The sequence below is a fragment of the Zalophus californianus genome, chromosome 1 (genome assembly GCF_009762305.2).
Source record: "Zalophus californianus isolate mZalCal1 chromosome 1, mZalCal1.pri.v2, whole genome shotgun sequence".
Lineage (NCBI taxonomy): Eukaryota > Metazoa > Chordata > Mammalia > Carnivora > Otariidae > Zalophus > Zalophus californianus.
Window position 1 is genome coordinate 210,353,985 of NC_045595.1, and position 22,490 is coordinate 210,376,474.

At 42.7% G+C, this 22,490-nt stretch overlaps 1 protein-coding gene across 1 annotated transcript in view; it reads right to left on the reverse strand.

The window, feature by feature from the left end:
* DSCAM (DS cell adhesion molecule) overlaps positions 1 to 22,490 on the reverse strand; it is a 675,165-nt gene that overhangs the window by 48,616 nt on the left and 604,059 nt on the right. Inside the window, exons 21-26 of the mRNA XM_027586581.2 lie at positions 13,914 to 14,067; positions 8,710 to 8,827; positions 7,236 to 7,399; positions 5,535 to 5,633; positions 2,333 to 2,521; positions 837 to 1,127 (exon numbers count right to left, since the gene is read on the reverse strand). Coding sequence (XP_027442382.1) covers positions 837 to 1,127; positions 2,333 to 2,521; positions 5,535 to 5,633; positions 7,236 to 7,399; positions 8,710 to 8,827; positions 13,914 to 14,067 — 1,015 coding nt within the window. The remainder of the gene's footprint in view (positions 1 to 836; positions 1,128 to 2,332; positions 2,522 to 5,534; positions 5,634 to 7,235; positions 7,400 to 8,709; positions 8,828 to 13,913; positions 14,068 to 22,490) is intronic.

Sequence of the window (22,490 nt, forward strand, 5' to 3'; positions counted from 1 at the left end):
GTGACTGAGCACCTAACTCAATCACTGCTTTTCCCTGAGTGAAAGTCACTGCAAAGCTGCAGAAATCAGCACCAACATGCTGCTATTTAAGACTTTCTGAAGTTCCCTAACCTCTTAACGATCATCCCACTATCTTTCAGCTTCACTGGGTTGGGCATTTGTTCAGATATCAATCAACGGCCTTTGATACTAGTTGTAGGAAAAAAAAGTATAAAAATTTCTCTTGTTTATTTTTGGTTCACTAAACATCACAAGATACCCCTCCTGGTTTTCAGAAAATCCAAGCAAATTGCACATGTGTGGAAGGGAGGGGCAGGGTGGGGCACACGCTAACATCCTGTGATATTATATTACTTTCATCAGTGCCTGCATTTCTGATCAGGGACTACCAGAAGCTCCTGTACCATGAAGACTGTTTCTGCACATGCAGTCTAAGGGCTAAATGAGAGCAAAGACGGAGTTATGTGGGTTGGGATGGGGTGGGGGACGGGTGGGGAGACAACAAAAGCAGTGTTAGCACACAGTCATTGACAAATGCACAGAACCACGTGTTTGGTAAGGGAAGGTAAAGAATCCTTCAGCCCGAAGAGAAATCACTACTGCACCATGATTCCCTAAGGAGATTCCCAGTGGCCCTCGGACCCTTATTTCTGGAGCAGAGCCATGGTCCCGTGAACACAGTGAACTAGGGAGCCCCACAGGGAGCCAGCTGAATGACCCCGAAGCCTAAAGGGATCTGAGGGCACTGGTCACTCTGTGCCCAGGATGAATGTTGGATGGGAAAGGGACAGTAAGCACATGCACGTGTGGGAGGGCCATAAAGCCAGCCAGCTTACTGCCATCATAGTTGAGCGTGGCGAAGTTGGCCTGCTTCTCCGCACAGCCGGCACTGTTGCACACCCTCATCTGCAGCTCGTACCACGTGGCTTCTTGCAGGTCGTATAGGATGTAGGACTTGGAGAGAGAGGTCCGCTGAGCTGTGGTCCACACCGTGGTCCCAAAGGGTCTGTACTCCAGTGTGAAGGAGGTGATAGGACAGCCGCCGTCATTCCAGCCGATGAGGTTCAACCTCACGCGTGTGGTGTTGATGCTGGCGAAGAGTTCTTGCTCTTTCGAGAACTGGGGCTCTGTGGGAGAATGCACGGTGGGGATCAGCTCATGGGATACACGAACGCCGGCCATAAGCGTAGTCATGCATTAGCCCTTGGCTGCTTTCCCCACCTGGGTGAGGAGCTCAGTCCAAGTCTGGGTCATAGACCAGTCCCAATTTGTCCACTATTACAGGGACCTGTGGACCAATGGGCTGTCTCCAACCACAATAAAATAAGTATGAGAGGGAAAATTGGGTGGGTAGAGGTTATTGTTGTGTATGTCAGAGCTCCTGAAGAACGGTGCTGTTTTCATGTATGTGTTTCCTTGAGTGATTCTGAAGGATCCCGTACCGTGTGCTGAGCTGACCCATTTCCATTCTTGTGTGGATGGACCTGACTCAAGAGAAGTCTAGTTGGATTTTGGAAGTACCAACGGGTGTCTCTTACGATCCAAGCACTTCTTACTGGAACCCAGGGACCTAATGGATATATTTCTGCATAAATCAATCCCTCATCCTCTGAACCCTTGCTGCATCTTAACCAAAACTCAGGTGCCCGATCCAAGCAGCACCTTTGCCTTCCCATTTCTCGCTCTTTTGCTATCCAGTGTGGCCCTGTGCACCAGATGAGGGTCAGATATGAGGGGAAGCTCCAAAGACCCTCTCTTCACTGCCTCCCCTACACTTCTGTGCCACTGTACCCCTCCCCTTACTGGTGGCCCCAGACTGCAATTTCACCGCCGAGCGCCATTTCCACCCCCCAGGGGCTCCTCTCCTCAAAGGTTCATGTTTCAGATTAAAAAACCAATTCACATTAAAGGTCAGCAGTCTACCCCAATCACTTCCCACCTGAAAAGTGGGGCCTTGGAGGCAATGGGAAAGTTATGGATAGAAGGGGCATAGGGTGATGGAGGGGGAAGGTCATGCTAGAAGGTGAGAGGGCAAATGACATATTTCATGGCGACCCAGCCGGGGCACGTGATGTTGGCCCTGAAGCCCTTGGTTTGCAAATGACGCTCTTCTTTTCCACTGCAAATGAGGTAATGAGGTAAGAGAACCAGGATATTGTGTGAAGACCAGCCATCTCTCTCATTGCACTGCAACACGCCCAAACCCGTTTTGGGAATAACAAAGTTCAAACTCACGGACAAGTGTGCAGATATATGACGCATCATCTGTGATTGCAATCCCCCATTCAATCCGGAAAGCAGAGGAAATACAGACAGCAGAAGACACACATACCTTTCCCCAATGTTTTCGCTTCTATGATTTCACTGATGCGTCCCGGTCCCACTCCATTTTGGGCAGTAAGAGTGAACTTATACCAAGTACCACACTTCAGATTTTCCAGGCGGTAAGAACGTTCACTGGGGCTGATTGGAAAACTTCCCCACTGTTCACTGTTATCCTCGGAGTATTGCAATATGTATCCTACAGAACACAAGAAATGTTCAAAAGAGCCTTATTTCCTTTCTACTAGGGCTGGTGGATGTTGGCATTTTGTATGGGATGAGAATTCTCATCATTCATGCATCTTTGGAAGAGAACATCTGAAGTCTTCCTGATGAACCAGGAAATTGAACCCAGGCTGGGAGGAGTGCTGTGATGATGTTCTCATTAGTATTCAGGCCGTGCCAGACATTACGACGGTGTATCGTTAATGGGTGGGGTGAGATAAAACCACTTTCTCCCCATTTCCTTTTAAAAGATGTAGCAGGTAGCAGAGGATGGACACTAAGTCTCTAGAAATTTGCCCTCAGGGCATACGTGCCCGAATCCTTGGGTATCAGCATGGTCTGAGCTGAATTATTTTTTCAGAGAACCAAAGCTCTGGAAAAGGGACACGTTGTCAAGGGGGTAGGAATCTCCTCAACCATACCCTGCCCAGTCCCCAATCACTAAGGAAATAGCTCTAAATCCTGTAGCCATCCCAACATTTCAGTGTTCACCAGGTTTCTCCTTAGTCTGAAAAATCCCTCCAAAAATTCATTTCTGTACATGATCACTATCATCTGGACTTCCATGACCACGAACATCAACTGTCCCTTTCTTGAGTGCTCACCAGGTGCCAAGCACTGTCCTCAGCCTGCTATGTTCAGTACCTCATGTAATTCCAGGACATAGTGATTATTATCTCCATGGTGCAGAGCAAGACACTGAGGTCCAGAGAGGGGGGGGTGACCATTCGAGGGTCCTGTAAGTCAGTAAGATTCAAACCCCAACTGCAGAATCTGAAGCCAGATCTGCCGGCCCTTGTGATCCCTGAGACATTCCCCCTTGTTATGGCTGCCATCCCTGTTACCCCAGCCATTTCGGCAAACCGAGCCTGTTTTCTCTATTCCCCTTCTCCTCCACATTCACACCCAGGGGACCCAGGACCAGTCTGCCTGGTACACGTTGTCCTCACGCTGGTGGACCGCTATCTCCCCTCTGGCCCATGGGCTCCATTTTTAACACAGGCAAAGCACTTCTCAACTCCGCGCTACAGAAGCTCCTAGGCCCACACTGGCAGCATCAAGTGTTTTGAAGACCTCACACGGAGGTCACCTGTCCTTGATTCTTCTGTGGTCAGGAACCCCATCTTCCCTACTCTTTGCTCCTTTCCTCCCCTCTAGCCCTCTGCTGCCTTGGGGTCCCTCCTCCTTTCGGAGCCTCATTTTCTCTTTCAGTATCCTTGATCTGCACCCCTCAAAGCTCCTGCGTTATCTGACAGCTGGGCGAGGGATCTGGGTACCCCATGCTCCCACTGTCATTACCTGGCTTCCACTCCAACTCTGCCCAAACCACCTCCCTGCTGCCCTGAACATCATGGGGAGAACACTTTCCTTCTAATGTCCACCACCTGAATTGCATCTGGGAAGCTCTTGTAATCCTTGGCAACAGGAGCCCCCATGCCAATGACTTTGGCTACCAATGCATTTCAGGGACCCCCAGTTGCCTTTGCTTGGAAACTCTTCATCACCAAAATTGGCTTCACTTTCAAGACCTTCTGCTCTGACAATTCCTGTACCACCTCTCCCAGGCTCTCACACTTACAGAACCCAAACTCTACTTCATTTGAGCCTTGAGTCCTAGAGTCCCTTGAACTCTTCCCTCGATGCTCCATTTTTTTTTTTTTTTTTCCGTAACAGTGTTCTCTAACCAGCCTAGAACCTTCTGTAGACCATTTCCACCAGGAGCCTATTTTCACTCACTCCTCTGACTCTTGGCCACTCTTGTTCTGCCAGTCAGCAGCTCTGGTAAACGGTGACTCAGTCTTCCTTCCAGGTGTCCGGCCCCACTTGACAAGGTGATGAGACTGTGAAATTGTGACCACCACAATTTGGGATATTTATATGCAGATGGGACCTCACTCCCTCTTGGCAATTACTTTGTTGGTCTATTAATGACTCCCTGTGCATTTCACATGGTAGCTGTTACAAATCTTCCCCACACTCTTCAAACATACAAACACAACCTTACCCCAATCAGCTTACGATTTAAAAAAAAAAAATCTAACTTTTTTCTTTTCCAAAAAAAAAGGAAGATCCTCCCTTTCTCTCAGTGGAGTGCTGATAAATGTTTAACAACTGGCTGTTCAAAGAAAAAAATAAAGCCCTGACCAGTAGCATTTCTGGTTTTTGGGGTGTGTAATGATTCTCAGCCTGGGTGCAATCGCTGGGTATAATGTGAGGAAGAGATAGGACAGCTTGCTCTCATGAACTGGAAGGAGCTGGCTCCCGGGCACTACTGGCCTCACTCTGAAATGACCCCCTATTTCCAGTTGTCTGCTCGCCCTCCTCACTCAGAAGAAGGGATGTCCTCTGTCTTTGGAAGTCCCCTCCTGTGTGCTCTAGGACCTCTAGGTTCTCTTCCTTTCCCTTGGCCACAGCTTGCTCAGAATGATGTTTCCCCAACCATACTCAGGCTAGAATTATCACACTATATCATTCCTCAGGACAGACTTCCTTTATTCTTTTCTGCTACGGACTCAGTGCAAAAGCTTTGTGCAGATAGAGCATTTCCTATCTAAACTCTAGGTTCTCCATCTTTTTGTGCTTTATAAATTGGAAGAATAACTGTTTAATTACTAATTAAGTTAAATTAGTAATTACTAATTACTTTAATGAATGATTGCATACAGGAGGGAATGAATGATGGAGTGTTGACAACATGGGGAAGAAACAGTAGGCAGAGTCTTGGGGGAGAGATTACCAAATTCTTTCTTTTCTGCCTTCATTAATCTTTCACTCAGATTGGAGGCATAATGGTAATTTTGTGAATGGAATGCCTTGGATGAATGATGGGTTTCAGTCAATACCATAGAAATAGGTGTGTGGCTTGCTGTTTAGGTGGTGGGAGAATTAATTATAACTAACACACAACCACTACTTGATGGATATGTGTCATTTATCAGCCTGGGGCTAGTGACAGTCAACTACTGTGGCCAACCTATTGCTCTTACCTCTGATGGAACTGCCCCCATTGTCCCCAGGGAGCCATGAGAGTGTAATGGAAGAAGATGTCGTTTTGGACACCGTAAGCCGAGGCTGATCAGGTGGAACTAGACAGGAAACAGTTGTTAGAAAACAAGAATTAGTTTTTCACACCTTTAATCTGCTTGAACAGCCATTTACCAAATCATTTTTAACAGCCATTTATTAAATAAGTGTTTTAGGTTGCCAAAATATGCAATTCACTTCTGTCAAAATGTCTATTTAGTTGATGTCCTTGGTTAAAGAGATAGAGCAGAGTGAATCTATTATTTAACAAAAATTCAACCACATTTCTACTTGGGTTTATATCTAACTCATTTCCTCACTCATTCCTTGAATTTCTGAGTCGTTCATCACTGATTGAAATCTTCTTTAAACTTACTAAAGATGCTCACAGTACTCTGAATTTCAGCCATGATCCAAGTGAGAAAGATAAATGGCATCCACTCAGCTGTTCTGTTCCCAGGGATGAGATGGGGGAGGGAAGAGTGGGGGAGGGGATATTGGTTGAGGGAAGAGTAGGGGAGGGAGAAGGGGGAGGGGAGAGTGGCTAGTGGGAAAAAGAATTGCAAAAATTTCCACTTTTTTTAGCTACTCCCCCAAGATGCAACACACACACACACACACACACGCACATGCACACGCACACGCACACACGCTCAGTTCTGGAAATCAAAGGTGTGCCACTGAGTGGCTGTACATGAACTTGCACACATTCATACAAGGTTTGAAGAATACATACTTCTAACCAATGGGCCTCAATATTATTTTGGATCAGCACCGAGGACAGAACATTGAAGAAATTCAGGATCAGGTTATCCAAATTGTAAAGAAACTTCCCATAAAATGTCCATCTCTTTTCCTCTGAGAGAGGCCCATATATATTAACCCAAAGGCGTGAAAACCTGACCCGTCTACTTAGAGTCACGCTATCATGTCCATCTTCTGAAACACCATGGAATTCTATAGACTCCAATTTACTTGAAATTTCAGACCAATTTTGCATTATTTTTTTAAAATATGATTGTTCTCCTCCTCTTCCCTCCCACTGAGGACAATACTGATTTTATTTTTACTCGCTGTGATTTATTAATGTGACAACACTTAAGTCCCAAGAAGCATACCCTTCGGTTATTCTACCCAAACCTGAACCCAGTCAGTGGCCATTTGGGATTTTACACATGATTTTAATTTAACTATCTTGAATTTGTCACATACTTTTTGTGCTTGATATCAAGAAAAACCACATATGCTGTATGAAAAACCGAACTAAATATTATAACAATACCCTTAGAGTTTCAGTTCGTGATTTTTAACGTACATCGCATATAAAAGTTTAATTAGTAGATGAAAGAACTCAATTCAGACTTATTTTTGGTCTGTGGTTTTTGGGTTCCACTTACACATATGTAAACTCTGCAATTAGTGAAAGTTATCAAGGACTTTCTCAGTCTCATTATTCTTGACTAGGTTCTCTCTATGCAAAAATAAAAATAGTGTCATCTTTGAGATTATGAGTGTTTTTATTTTCTTTGATTTGCTGCATTACATTTTCCAAAATGAACAATTAGCTCTTTAGAAAGGCTGATTTTTAAGTTTGTTCAATTTTACTCTTTGCATATCGGCATACATAGTAAATATGTCATAAAAAGAGTCCTCAAACTTTGTACCTTGTACTTGCAAATTTAAAATAATTTCATCTGATCCCCAGTTGTTATTGGCGATGCAGCTGTAATAGCCAGAATCTTCCGCCTTCACTGTGCGGATAATGAAGCTTCCGTTGCTGAAGATGCTCCTCCGCCCATCAATCGTTACTAAGCTGGGTGTCCCGTTACTACCTCACAGGAAAAAAAGGGCACAGATTAAAGAAATTACAATCCAAATTAGCTGAGGCTGGGGAAAAGCATAAAGACTCTCTCTGAGGTCAACAGCATACTTGGAACTAAATTGTGATTACACGACAAAAACAATCAAATAGCTGAATTTCATTCTTTGTAGAACATGCTATGTAGAGGTTAGATCTGTGCCAAGGGCTGGGATTCTGGCTCTCACATATGTCAATGTATGCCACATCCTGAATGGGCCTCTCCTTCCTCCACCATGTAGGCACGAGCCACCTCCTCTTGGGAATTCCTTTTGGGGTAGAAATGCCATTTTGACCCAATCACATAGGGACAACTAAATGTGGCAGTCTCTTGTGGACTTACTTAGATTTACAGTTGTTAATGATTTTGACCCCAAAAGAGTCAACTGTGGTCTCTCAAGAGGGTCATGTGTTGGTCTTAGAACAAAAGAGTTCCTTCCCCATTATAACCGCCACCATGGTGGCAACTGTCCAGCCATCCCCACGTCAGGCAGAATGGCTCTTGACCCTGGGAGCTTATTTATTTCCTTGGGTTAACTGATTTTAAAAGACGAGAAAAGTGGTCCCTGGACCAAGACCATTATTTCAATAGTTTATGTCTTTTAAGTGCTTTTGTTTAAAATAGGCACTCTTCTGAATCCATTTTATATCAAATCTCCATGCTCATTAGTGAATTGTCAGCTCTTTATTTATATCCTGATTTTGTCTTCTGAACATAGAGAAAGCACTTAGAAAAGTTACAGGATAGAATACATCTCACTCACTTTCTGCCTCCTATCTTGGCTGCTATTATTTTAATAATTACTATTGAGTACGGAAAACCAGATTTTATATTAACTAAGTCCTAATGCATTCCCTCTCTAAGTCATTTCTCAGAGCATTTGAAGTAGGGTTAGTTGGGCTATTATCTTGGAAGGAGAAAGACAAGGTGCCAGGTCTCCTATGATGTTGGGCATGATCATCTCAGTAATACAGGAAATTTATATGAAAAAGTACAGAGATTATTGGATTGGTTAGACTATTTTCCTTGCAAGCATTCTGTTATGAATGTAAAGGCTCTGAATTTACAGAAGATAGAGGCCACACACCAGACCCTTTTAGCACTAAAGCCAAGATTCCATCCCCTGCCCCACCTCCTCTCCCATCTCAGAAGAGTTGGTGTTTTCCTGGTATTTTCATGAGTGGCAATGCATACAGCATTAGACCACCAGATCCAACCTGGTATGTCTGATGTAACCTCTTACAGTTTCGCTAAGGGCATACATTAGGTTACTGGTTACCTGTCTTTCATCCATTTTACTGCAGGTGAAGGGTCCCCAACAGCTTTACAAGGCAAGGCGATGTCCTTCATCCATGGAGTAGTCACTGTGCCACTGAAGGTCAGGATTCTTGCTGGAGCTGGAGCACCAAACAGCAGAAGACCAATCATGGCACAGCCTCATTGACATAAAAGCCAAAATGACCTTCCCCCATATAGTGACACCCCCCCAAAAGGGTGAATGCTGCACAGCTGATTAATGATACCCCTGCCAACACTATTCTCTGGTATCAGGAGATGTATAAGGGATTTTTTGGTGCCAAACTGTGGAAAGAGCCGAGATGCCCTTCAACAGACGAATGGATAAAGAAGATGTGGTCCAATAGATACAATGGAATATTACTCAGCCATCAGAAAGGATGAACACCCAACTTTTGCATCAACATGGATGCGACCAGAGGAGATGATGCTAAGTGAAATAAGTCAAGCAGAGAAAGGCTATTATCATATGGTTTCACTTATTTGTGGAACCTAAGGAATAGCAGGGAGGACATTAGGAGAAGGAAGGGAAAAATGAAGGGGGGGAAATCAGAAGGAGAGACGAACCATGAGAGACGATGGACTCTGAGAAACAAACTGAGAGTTCTAGAGGGGAGGGGGGTGGGGGATGGCTTAGCCCGGTGATGGGTATTAAGGAGGGCATGTACTGCATGGAGCCCTGGGTGTCATACAAAAACAATGGATTGTGGATCACCACATCAAAAACTGATGATGTATTGTATGGTGACTAACATAACATAATAAAATAAAATTAGAAAAAAAGAACATACAAATAGCTGAAAATCCCTATGGTAGCGTTTTCCCCCTCTATTGACTAAACATGAGGAGCCCAAATTAAATATCTTCATAAACCCAGCAGCCCCAAGCTGTGTTTTCTATGAGCCCAATTATTTGTCACAGCCCTTTATTAAACAATTTATCTCAACACCAAAAACTGCACATTAAAATACACTTTTAATATCTGAGAGAATAGACAATACAAGGCATAAAGTGCTAAAAGAAGGACTAGTAACACGGGGCAACTTCTATTTATCAATTTTGTGGTACGTTCCTGACTTTATTGTGTCATCTTGATCTTCAGCACAAACATTAAGGAAAATGAATGCTTTCTGAGCAGCTTCTCTTGAAGAACAACAGTTTGCTTGGGACAGTGATTCAGATGCTCCAACAGGAACATTGGCCAGAGGCATCTGGCACCAGCACAGTCCTGAAGTAGCAGGAGTAGAGAGGAAAAAGCCCAAGTGGACCTACACGAGCAGGGATCTCCTTGAAGACTAAGGAGCCCAGCACGGACAGGTTCTTAGTGTTACCTTCTTGAGGGAGACACAGAAGCTGACATCAAGACCCCAGTCTTCCAGAGGCAAAACAACGTGCCCCGTCTTAGCCATACACTGGGATACTGTCTTCAAGGACGATCCCTCTGGAAGCTCAACCAGGCCAGATGCAAAGTCATGGAGGCTACATAAGAAAGGTGGCCCCAATCTGATTCTGGACCCATAAGGATGGGACCAATGTTGGGACCCTGAATCATCTGGGGCTTGAGGGTTTGGACTGGCCAATGGGCACGGGAGCAGACTCCCCAGGAAAGTGCTGGAATTTCATGAAAGATGGAGCCAAGTCATTACAGAGGCATCCTGGCCTAGAACACAAACCTTGGTCATTAAGGTCTACCATACAACTCCTATTTTCATTGTTCTGAGTGTTGTGGGCCAGAGCTGAGACAGGGATGAAATGCCATTGGGTTCAGAAGCTGGGCCCATTTTGTGCAGCAAGAATTACAGCAAACTTTTCCTTCTTGGAGCAGGGTCTTCAGAGATGGTTCATGGATGGCAAAGACCACTTTCTCAGTAACTGACCTTTTTGATTTCTCATCATAACAAAAATATCCTGGTCAGGGAGCATCGGATTTCTGGCATTGGTGGTTTGGCACCTTCCATTTCAAACCCTTCAGACCATCCTTTTATATGATGAGGAATGTTTTCCAGCAAAACTGGGATGATTAGGGAACCCAGCTAAAGTTAAGGGCTTTCAAGCCTTTTAACATCACCCTCCCTACCATAAGAAACACATAACACATTGAATCCCAGAAGCTACACATGTGGTGGGGGTTGTGTGTGAGTGAAGACAAAGTGACTCAAATTAATATTTACCATGTTTCATTTTTTTCAAGTCAGTCCGGACTATTTGACTCTATTCCATTTTCGTACTTTAATATGCTGGCTATAACCCTTAAAACCAATTCCAGGACTTATGAATAATTTCCCATCTGCATTTTGAGAAATATAGGCCAGAACCACTTCATCTTGAAGCCCAACACACCCAGTTTATAGAATTAATGCCCATTTGTGGCACAGGAATTTAGGGTCCTCGTCCGAAATTCCAAGACTAAGCGATAGAACCCGCCAGATCTGGTTTTTAAACAAGAGCAGGCAAGAGAATCATCTAGAATCTCTGTTAGAAGTGCAGATTCCTAGGCTGACCTGTGACTCGGTGAATCTTTGGTGGATTCAGGGAGTCTGTCTTTTAATAAGCACCTCAAATGATTCTGAGAAACTGCTGTCCATTTGCAACCTGGACATCCCTTCTGGATCCTGCGCTGCCCTCAGCCCTGTGGCGGTGCTCTCTGTCAACCCTGAGATTGGTTAGACTATAGTCTAATACTATAGACTAATAGTCTAACCAATCCAACCCTGGGCTCCTTCGGGTTGGTGTTCCTCCAGGACTGGGTTCATGACTCCATTCTGCCACTTCATTCACTAAACAGCAGTCTTCTCTGTGACCCTAACTCTGGATTTTGGACTCTGCTACCTGCTGACAGATTTGCCATTGCTGTTGCCTGTGCCGATCTCCCAGCAACTGCAGGATAACTTGAACCTGTCTCCTTGGGCTGCCGGTGGCCTCATCTCTCCAGATTGCACCTTCCAGCCTTCGTTGTTTGCCAGTCAGTGTCTGAGGCTTCTGGGTAGAGCCTTTCGGCTGGAACATCTCCTCCAAGCCTGAGCCCTTCCCTAGCTCAGCCCCTTTCCAGAAAACCCATCTGGATTAACCCTAGCTCTGGGTGAACCCCACTTAAGCATGAGAAGCTGAACATTTCTGGAGAAATCCATACAATGGAAATTTAGGACCCACCATAGATTTACAATCACCGACCTCAACGGGACTGTCCACTTTCTCTGCCAGTCTTACTGTTTTGTTAGGAAGTTCCTTCCCACTTCTCTGCAGTGATGATTTCCAACTGTCCTTCCTCTTCTCAAGCTCCTGATCTTTTCTCCTCCACTCCCCAAATTGCCTAATACTTGGTAGAGGAAATAGAAGACACAGGCTGGGAACTCTGCATTTCCTGTCACCAAACCTATAAACCCACTTGTGTTTCTTCCTCTAAACCGCAGTCCTGTGGCCCTGCTCTTCCTCCCAGATTATTACCTCCCCCTCTCCACTTGGGTCTACCATTGTCATGCAAACATTCTCTTCTGGCTGACATATTAACCCATGGCAAAACCAGAGCCTTTCTTCGCATGAGACCCACCCTCGCTCCAGCTTGTCTTTCTTGTGCCTTCTTCCAGGTGATGTGTGTTTAGAGAACTTTCTGCAAAGTAGATCTGCTTCCTCACCTCCCAGCCACTCGGTCCCCTCATCCGCTCCCATTCCCATGAGGTTGCTCGCAAGAAGGTCCGCGAGGTCCCCTGAGTGGCCAACCCCAGGGCACTTCTAGTCTTGTTTCCCTTGACCTCCCAGCATCTGCTGCCATGGCAGACCACTCCTTCTTTTCCAAAACATCTCTGTTGAATTTTCGGCCTTGCCCTCCTGGTTTTTCTCCTGTCTCTCTGGCCTGACCCCTTCCTCTCTGGCAGCCCTTATGCCTCTACCTCTGCAGAGCGAGCTGATGTTCTGCAGAACTACTCCTGGGCCTAGGGCTACTCCTGGACCTGACTCTGTCTTCCAGGTAGGTTCTTCCCATCCCAGGTATGGGGGTGTCTGGGTGCCGAACCCTCTCCAAATCTGACTTCTGCCAGATGTCTCTTGAGAAAAAGGACTTTCCCAACTGCCTGCCTGACACTGAACACACAGAAGTAGAGAGGAGGCAAAGCAATTACTAATCCTGCATCTCATGTGGCTGGTTTCCTTTATCCCATGGTACAGTCCTTATGCCCATTGATAATCACTGTTTCCTAATGTGAGAGTGTGTGTTGGAGGTGGCTGGATATCATAATTGAAGAGTCCAATAGACAAAAAAAAAAATCCATGATTTTATTTTCCTTACCAACAATGTATTTACTTTCTATCTGCAGTTGTGTTCAAAATGGGACAAGATTCTCTTTTTCCCCTCACTATTTCATTCTTTTTCTTAGCTATCACATTAATGAGATGTTATCAAGAGCTCTTCAAGGTAAAATTGGAATCTTGGAATGTCCTCTTACATTCTCTTTTAGGCACCTAGCAGCCTTGTTAGTAATAAATTGCCACCGTGGTGTAGTCCAAAATCAGGGCATATCTCCTGCTGGCCTGGAATTGTGATGTTAGTACATTTACTCATGCAAACTGCTAATTTAGTGGTACCCTAAACACTGGGTGGTAGCAATTATCAGAAGTAGAATAAGAATATTCTGTGCCTATATGTGCTTTTTAGGACCGGTATAACATCTCAATGTGTAGATTCTATATTCATTTTTAGGAACTTTTATTCTTTGGTGACTCTGACTTCCCACTGTTAATTAAAGTCTTTGTTTATAGTATTCTAGCAATAGAAGAAGAGCTAAATATTTTCTTATATTTATAAATTTCCAAATTCCATATTTTCTCTTTAAGAAGTTTGATGCTTGCTTCTGATGAAAGTAGGACTTCGCTGGTAAGTTGCTATGTAGTGATTTTCACCTACCCAAGGGGTGAGGGCGGGCTCCTCTTCCTTACTTTCCTTAAGACACTTTGAGTTGTAAAACCACTAACCCTTAGCAATGTGTTCACTTCTAGGGGGATTCTTTTCTGATTTGCACAAAAGCCCAGTGCCAGCTAGCAGCAACCTTATTTCTTAAGCTGAAATGTGAAAGCATGTGATGTTCTGATTTTCTGGTGATTTTTAGGGCATTGTAAGCTTTATTTCTGGTAGAGTAAGGATTTAAAAACAGTCCAGTGAGAGTGGGAAATGAGGTCTTTACTACAGGGGCGCACCTTTAGCTAATGGCTCCACCATGATGATCTCACTGCTGTTGCCTCTCCCAGCTGAAGTCACGGCTACCACCCACACGCTGTACTGACGGTTCCGACTCAGGTTGGGAATTCTGTAGGAAAATGAGTCAGGAGAGGCTTCAAACTCGCTGATCACCTGTGAGAGGAGACATAAATGTTCCCACATTCAAGGAGGCAAATGGTACACATGGATTTCCTAAAAGCATGGTTATTAACATGTTATCTATCATAAGAAACAAGAGCTACTGCTAATCTTTTTCTAAAAGACTGGAATATATGGTATCAATATTGACATCTCATATATACATGTAGACAGCTTACATTTCTCTATGCAGCAGCTTTCACAGCTACCAAGGAAATTATTTCAAATTTCAAACCATTGAAATTACGGGTCTTAGCACATCTGTTTTCCTCTGAGATAGAGTAACAGACACAGATTGGAAGAGGATCCTAAGTGGCTATTCAGCAGAGCAGATTTGTGCAGGCATGGGAGGAAACTGGCAGAAACTAGGGAAGGAACTACCTGAATGGATTGGAGGTCACAGTGCCCAGCATTTACACAGGGCTGGGAATAGTCCCTGTTCTATGGAAGGAGGTCTTGGAAGACCTCAAGATTCACTGGGCATTGGATACAGTGCATCAGGGTCTTACCTTGGTGGTGGGGAATAATTAGGCCTAGATTGAACACCACACTGGTATTGCCTAACAAATATTAAAAGCAAAATTCATATAGATGAAATTGTCATGAAGTAACTTAACTGCATCCCCGACCAAAAGTCAGAATATTTACAGGAGTAAAAATATTCGGTACTCAATAAAGTAAAATTCATAATGTTGTACACCCAATAAAATTTTTTCAATATGAATGACCCAAATATCCATCAATGGGTGAATGGATAAACAAAATATGTTGAATAATACCAAAGAGTGTTATTCAACAATAGAAAGAAATGAAGTACTAACACATGTTAACTTGGATAAATCTTGAAAATATTATACTAAGTGAAAGAATCCAATCACAAAATATTACATACTTATCCTTCCCTTTTTATGAAATTTCCAGAATAGGCAAATCCAGGGAGACAGAAAGTAGATTCGTGGTTGCCAGGGGTAGGGTAGGTTTGGGAAAGAATGGGGAATGACTGCTACGGGGTATAAAATTTATTTTGGGGATGATGTGTGAATGTTCTAAAATTAGATAATGGTTGGGGTTGTGTAATTCTGTGAATATACTAAAAGCCATGGAATTGCACACTTTAAAAGCATTGACTTTTATGGTATGTGAATTATATCTCAAAAAAGCTGTTAGAAAAAAAAATTAGGAATGCAAAAATATAGAGAAACATTTCTTCAGAAAGAAAATATAATTCAATCAATCCTCATTGACACATAATTGACACAGATATTAAATTTAGCAGAAATGAGCATTGTAACAGTTATTATACTTGTATTATAGCTGTATTTTAACTATAGATATTCAAGAATTCAAATGGATACATGAATGATATAAAAAGAGTCAAGTTAAACTTGAGATGGATTTACAATATGTGAAATGAAAGATACACTGGATTAGATTAATAGTAGATTAGATTTGCAGAAAAAAAGGTCAGTGAACTTGAAAATATATCAATATATGAAACAAAGAGAAAAGAGGATAAAAACTTAACAAAGCTTTAGTGAGCTATGGGACAAGATTGAGCAGCCTAACACACATATAATTGGAATCACTAAAGGAGGGAAAGGAGGCACAACAGAAAAATGTTTGATGAAATAGTGGCTGAAATTTTTCCACATTTGATGAAAACTATAAACACAGGCAGCCAAGAATCTCAATGAACTCCAGCCACAAAAATATGAAGAAAACCATACCAAGGCTCAAAACCAGTGACAGAAATTTTAAAAGTAGTCAGAGAAAGGACATGTTATATGTGGAGGAACAGAAATAAGGATGTCAGCAGACTTCTTGTCAAAAACAATTCAAGTGCTAGTGAATGTGTCCCCAAAATCTGTACACTGAAACCTAATCCCCAAGGTGATGGTATTAGGAGGTGGGGCCTTTGGGAGGTGATTAGGTCATGGGATTAGCGCCCTTATAAAAGAGACCCCAGAGAGCTCCCTTGCTCCCTTTCACCATGTGAGGACACAATGAGAAATCTGCAAGGCAGAAGCGGTCCCTCACTACAGTCCCACCAGGATGGCACCATGATCTCAGATATCCAGCCCCAGAACTGTGAGAAATAAATCTCTGTTACTTTTGAGCCACCCAATCTATGGTAGTTTTGTTATAGCAGTCTGAGCTGACTAAGACACCAAGTAAGAAGACAGTGGAACAACATTTTTAAAGCACTGAAAGAAAAAAAAGTCAACCTAGAATTCTACACTCAACAAATAAATATTTTAAAACTAAAGAGAAATACTTTTTAAAAATATAAAAAGCTTACAGAATTAATCATCAGTAGACCCCACACTATAAGAAATGTTAAAGAAAGTCCTTCAGTCAGAAGGAAAATGATACCAGATAGAGATATAAATGTACACAAAGGAATATAAAGTACCAGAAATGGTAACTGTAAAGGCAAATATATGGTTTTTATTACTATTTAATTCTCATAAAGATCATTAATAATCAAAAGATAATGATGTAGTGTGGGGTTTATAACATATAAAAGTAAAATGTATTATAACAATTGCACAAATATTGAAAAGGGAAAAAACAGAGGCATACTATTATAAGGTCCTTATATGTACAGTGTATAATATCACTAGAAAGTAGAAAGCGATAAGTTAAATGTATATGCTTTTAATCCTAAAGAAATCACTGAAATTAAAGACACAGATGTAGTGAAAAGAAGGGCCACATGCACTCCAACGTTCACAGCAGCAATGTCTGCAATAGCCAAACTGTGGAAAGAACCGAAATGCCCTTCAACAGACGAATGGATAAAGAAGATGTGGTCCGTATATACAATGGAATATTACTCAGCCATCAGAAAGGATGAATACCCACCATTTGCATCAACATGGATGGGACTGGAGGAGATGATGCCAAGTGAAGTAAGTCAAGCAGAGAAAGTCAATGATCATATGGTTTCACTTATTTGTGGAACGTAAGGAATAACATGGAGGACATTAGGAGAAGGAAGGGAAAAATGAAGGGAGGAAAATCGGAGGGAGAGAGGAACCATGAGAGACGATGGACTCTGAGAAACAAACCGAGGGTTCTAGAGGAGAGGGGGAGGGGCGACGGGTTGGCCCGGTGATGGGCATGAAGGAGGGCGCGTACTGCGTGGAGCCCTGGGGGTTACACGCAAACAATGGATCGTGGATCAGCACATCAAAAACTGATGATGTACTGTATGGTGACTCACATAACAGAATAAAATTAAAAAAAACAAAATAAAGAGTAAAATAAAGCTAATGAGCCAGCCAAATAAATAAAATGGAGTTATAAAAAAAATGTTCAATTAATCCAAAGGAGGCAAAAAAAAAAAAAAAGTAGAAAGGAAACAAATGGGACAATACAGAACCAAGTGGCAAGATTATAGATTTAAACTTATATCAATATATCAATAATTATATTCAGGGTAAGTGATCTAAAATCCTAAGTAACAGCAGCGATGGTAAGAATGGCTATAAAGGCCATACACAATTATATCCTGCCTATAATAAATTTTTTTCAAATATTTCTGAAATATTTCAAATAATTGCCTAATTAACAAAATGCTAAATTGTGTTCATGTTCTAGTGTTTTGTGGAAGGTAGAACCCAAAAGTGATGAAATTGGACATTTAGCTAAGATTTCCAAGTGAAGTACAGAAGTTAACAACTGTGGTTTCTCCTGACTGCTTATGGTAAAATGCAAAAAGAGAGAAATGAATTGAAGAAGAAATTGTTAAGTAAAGAGGAACCAGAACTTAAAAATTTGGGAAATTCTCAGCCTATCCATTGCAAAAACAGGAGAAAGTGTGTTGCGGATGAGAACATTAAGGGTGTGGGCCAGCAGCCATGTGATAAGGAGATTGGCACAGACGTGAGCCATGGACTGAATCAGCTAAGATGGCAGGAACACTGCCAGTTTGCACTGAGATGGGATAGAGTTGAAGAGGGCTGTCTGAGTTCTTCGATTCTACAAGACAGGATGATTGAGCTATTTGACCCCGAACTTGTGCTGTTCTTCAAGAAAAGGGAAGAATGGCTCTGAAGGATATTCAGAGATCATCAGGGTCACTGCCTTGGTTTCAACAGGCCAGACAACCTCCACCTAAAACCCTGAGGAGAGGACCTCCCAGAGCTGAGGTGGGGAGACCCCTGCCTGGCAGAGCCCTGGGGGTTCTACTCTGCCCTGCAGAACCGCAAAATGGACAAAGCCTCTGTAGAGAGCTGCAGTGTGGGCATAGCCCCACTGAGTAGTCAGGGAGACATTGTAATCCTCGGAAGTGTTGAGGGTAGAGCACTGAACCAAAGAGGATTATTCCTGTGCCTTAAGATCCAGTGGGATTTGCCTTGCTAAGTTTTGGACTTACATGGGAGCCTAATCCTTCCTTCTTTCCTATTTCTTCCTTTTGGAATGGGAATATCTACCCTATGTGTGTCCCACCCTTGTATTTTGGAAGCATATAACTTTTGTGGTTTCACAGGTTCACAGCTGGAGAGGATTTTGCCTCTGGATGAATGTACATGGACTCTGACCCATACCTGATTCGGCTGGTATGTAGACAAGACTTTGAGCTTTAGAGTAGCTGCTGGGATGAGTTAGCACTTATGGGGCTATTGGGATGGAATGAATGTATTTTGCACTTGAGAAGGACATGGACTTTGTGAGGCCAGGGGCAGAAGGGACCGAATGTCTGTTTCCCCCCAAATCCATATGTTGAAATCCTAACTCCCAATATGATGATACTAGGAAATAATTAGGTCATGAGTGTGGAGCCCTCATGAATGGGATTTGTGCCCTTATAAGGGGATGAAGAGACCAGATCTCTCTCTCTCTCTCTCTGCCATGTGAGGATACAATGAAAACAGCAGACACTGGATCTGAGGATGCCTTGACCTTGGACCTCCCGGCCTCCTGAAACATGAGAAATAAAGATCTGTAGTTTAAGCCCCCCAGTGTGGTATTTTGTTATCAAAGTGGACCCAGGCAAGGAAACTAAGGTACAGAGTAAGTGACTCACTGAGGTCAGAGTGGCAGATGGGTGAGCAGAGGCTCAAGCTCCGTGCCTCTGGTCCAAGTCCATGCTGTCATTACAAGCAACCAAACACACAAAGGGCTTACTTTGACCCTTGCAAGCTGTTAAGTAGACCTCATGTAGGTCAGTAGGCTGCATGAGCTGCAATACCAGCTCTACAATTAATCAGGGGGTGCAAATGTTAACTATGCCTCTTCCTTGTCACAGACCCCTTGCTTACTCAATAAAAAATAAAGTCAGAGAATTTCCCATGGTGGAAAATTTGACTACTGTGCACGCACTGTCCGATGAATAATGGGAGACTTATAGGGCTCTTGCACAGGTTCCCCAGGGATGAGTGTATGCTTTAGTGTGCGTGCATCTTCGTCACCCTACCTGTCCCCTTCACTACCTCACCTCTCACTCACGCCAGTCTTGTCTTGTGTTTGGAAAATCATGGGAACATCAAATCCTTCTAGAATTTCAGAGAGAATTTGGCTTGCTTCCTAGCCATCTGAGGAGACAATCCCAAGACTGTGTGTATTTGTATTCTGTAATGCTCCAAGGCTATGTTGTTGCCAAATTCATTCTACAAAGCTTAATGATGTGCAAATTATAACAATCACTCCTATTGAACATTAAGCATCAACAGAACATTAAAATATATTCAGAAAATAAGAATTTTCTGTGAAGAGTACATAGCTTTTGGTTAAAACTCAATAAGCATCCTGTCTATAAGGGACAATTGGTCCTTGACTACTTCCCAAATAAGCATTTTATTTAATTTTTACCTGCAACCCAAGGTACAGCTAAAATCAATGATAAAAAAATACAATTTCTTAGGCAACAATATTTGTTTCACTGTTTATATAAAAGATCAACCAAAAGGCAAAGTAAAAAGGTTTATCAATAGAAACTTCTTCCTTTTGGAACGAAATTTCTCTATAGAGTGAGAAATAATAGTCAAGCTGTCCAGGGGTTTCTGTTCTTTATTTGGGAAACTTAGTTGCACTGGTGTTATCACCCTCTGATGCCACTCTATTCCCCTGATGGCTGCCATAATTAGGCACCAGTTTTTGGCTCTCAGACGTGTAAGCAGAAGGTTGCCAACCAACCAATTTAAACAATAGAAGAGTTGATTTGTTTTCTTCATAATATATGTAACTGGATATTAAATGTGACTTTTCCTGTTGTCTTAAAATTTTAGCAACTGGCTTAACAAGTGAGAATAGTCCCAAAGATGCTGGTACCTTCTTTCCTAACAAAAAATGTGAGACCGCCTATGCAGGGCTTTCTGATGTTTTGTCCATCATCCATTTCTGGGCCTGATGAGAGGCTAAGCCAGGAGTAACATAATCTTGTGGAGAGCAGTCTGTGTGCCTTCCCACCTAGGGGTACCAGGGGTTTTGAGCTCCAAGCAAACCCCTCAGAGAGCTTGGAGTCTGGAAGAATATAGAGATTGGAGAGTCACACCTGAGGAGGTCAAAGGCTACCCAGAGTGGCAAAGGCTAGCCCTGCTCTCAGCAGGAGAGCATGCTGTGCTGGGGCTGGCTGTCATTTCCAGTGTGGTGGGTTTAAGATGCTTACATGTAGGCCCCACAGAAGAGGGCAAGACTGGATGTCTCCAGGGCTGTGAGATGCCTCCTACAGAGGGCCGTCCTGTGAATCCATAATCACTTATCCGTAGACGGTGCATGATTCAAACATTGTTAAGCTCAAGAGGTGGCAATATGTAAGAGAAAAAGAGCTAAATGGGAAAAAAGATCCTCAGAAGTTCATGTGGCGTAGGGAAGGAAATCTATTTGTTTAAAGACTTCCCCTTAATGCTCAGCCAAAAACGCTTGTTCTGAGAAACAGGGAGGATGAATGTTACTTCCTTAGGAAACATTTTCCTCAATAGTTTAGATGAGATATAATAACTGATTATATTTACCTTTCATCAATTGTCTCTTTGTTGGATACCAGATTTCCCAACACAATGATCTAATCATGTTGGAAATGAGTTGCTAATTTCTACCTGCGTCCCATTATGTGTCTCTCCCTCCCAAACTCTGGTCAATGAGAAGGGATCAATTTTATTTCCAGAATTCTCCTGCTACTTCCACTGCATCAATGCTTCAGAGACTCTAAATAGAAAGGAATGGGGGAGCTTCTCCCTCAAGGGCAGCAAGACAGAAAATTGTAGCCTAAAGCAAAGCACTCTCCAAATGTAGTTCCTAGGATGAATGAATCAAAAGTGGCAAAAAGAAATTGGTAGGGAGGAGAGAGAGAGACACTTTTCTCAATATTTAAATATTTAAATCTCTAAATATTTAATTTTCTGCTGGCAGATCTATAACTCTGTTGTCTCATCTTCAAAGTTAAGACAGAGATATTGGCCACTCTAGAAGATTTGATTATGCCTACGATGTGAATTAATCATGAATGGATGTGGCTATAACTGGGCTGGCAAGGGGTGGCCAGAGCAACAGGACACCTGGGGACAGCCGTGTGAACTCACTGGACTAACGATCTCTCCTTTGGGTCTTGCAAAGAAAATTTATGCGAGAGCTCTTAGCACAATGCCCATAATGGGAAAAACTCATAAGTTGTTGCTGTGTTTGTATTCATAGGCATTTACTGAGTTCAAGTCCAGTGTGTAACCTGTAAGGTAAGTTCCTGCCCCAAGGGAACAAGAAATGATCATAGCTTGGCAAACGGAGGATTAGTTAAATAGGGCATAGTAAGATCCTGACGGTTCCTGCTAAAATCTAGAAATAAAAATCATTTCAATTCCCTTTCTAAAACGACTCCAGTCATAGTTGAGGACATGATTCACATTTACAAAATGCCTAGGAAAATAAATAAAAACTTCATATATTTGATTTAAAAAATACTTATAGCAATTTTCTTTTATAACACCTCAGACATGTTGGCTTCCTGAAAATTGTACCAAGAGCGGAAGTTACAGCTCATTGTATCAACCTTACAATAATACTCAGACCAGACAGCTCACATTCACTTGCTCTGCCTTTCTTACTATTGCTTTAGGTCTGGTGGGTGGAGTCACAAGATTGCTGAGAAACTCAACAGTATACTCAAAAGAACGGAGAGGTTGCTGGGAGGTTGGTTTTCGCCCCGTGTTTCAGTGTAACCCATGAAAAGCCTGAGAACAGGGTCTGCGGGATCTACTTTCACTACAGAATTAGTTTTGCCTTGTCGTTTTGGTGCCATCGTCTTCCTTTCGTGTTTAAGGCACTTCACAAGAGTAAATAAGATAGAATTAAACACAATGAATTACTTTAAACGCTCTTTAGTGATTTCTACAAAACTGGATATTTATCCACTAATTGCTGGATTCATTTCCAAACCCCTCACACTCTTTAGCTCGATGGATGACTTGCAAAGCCTT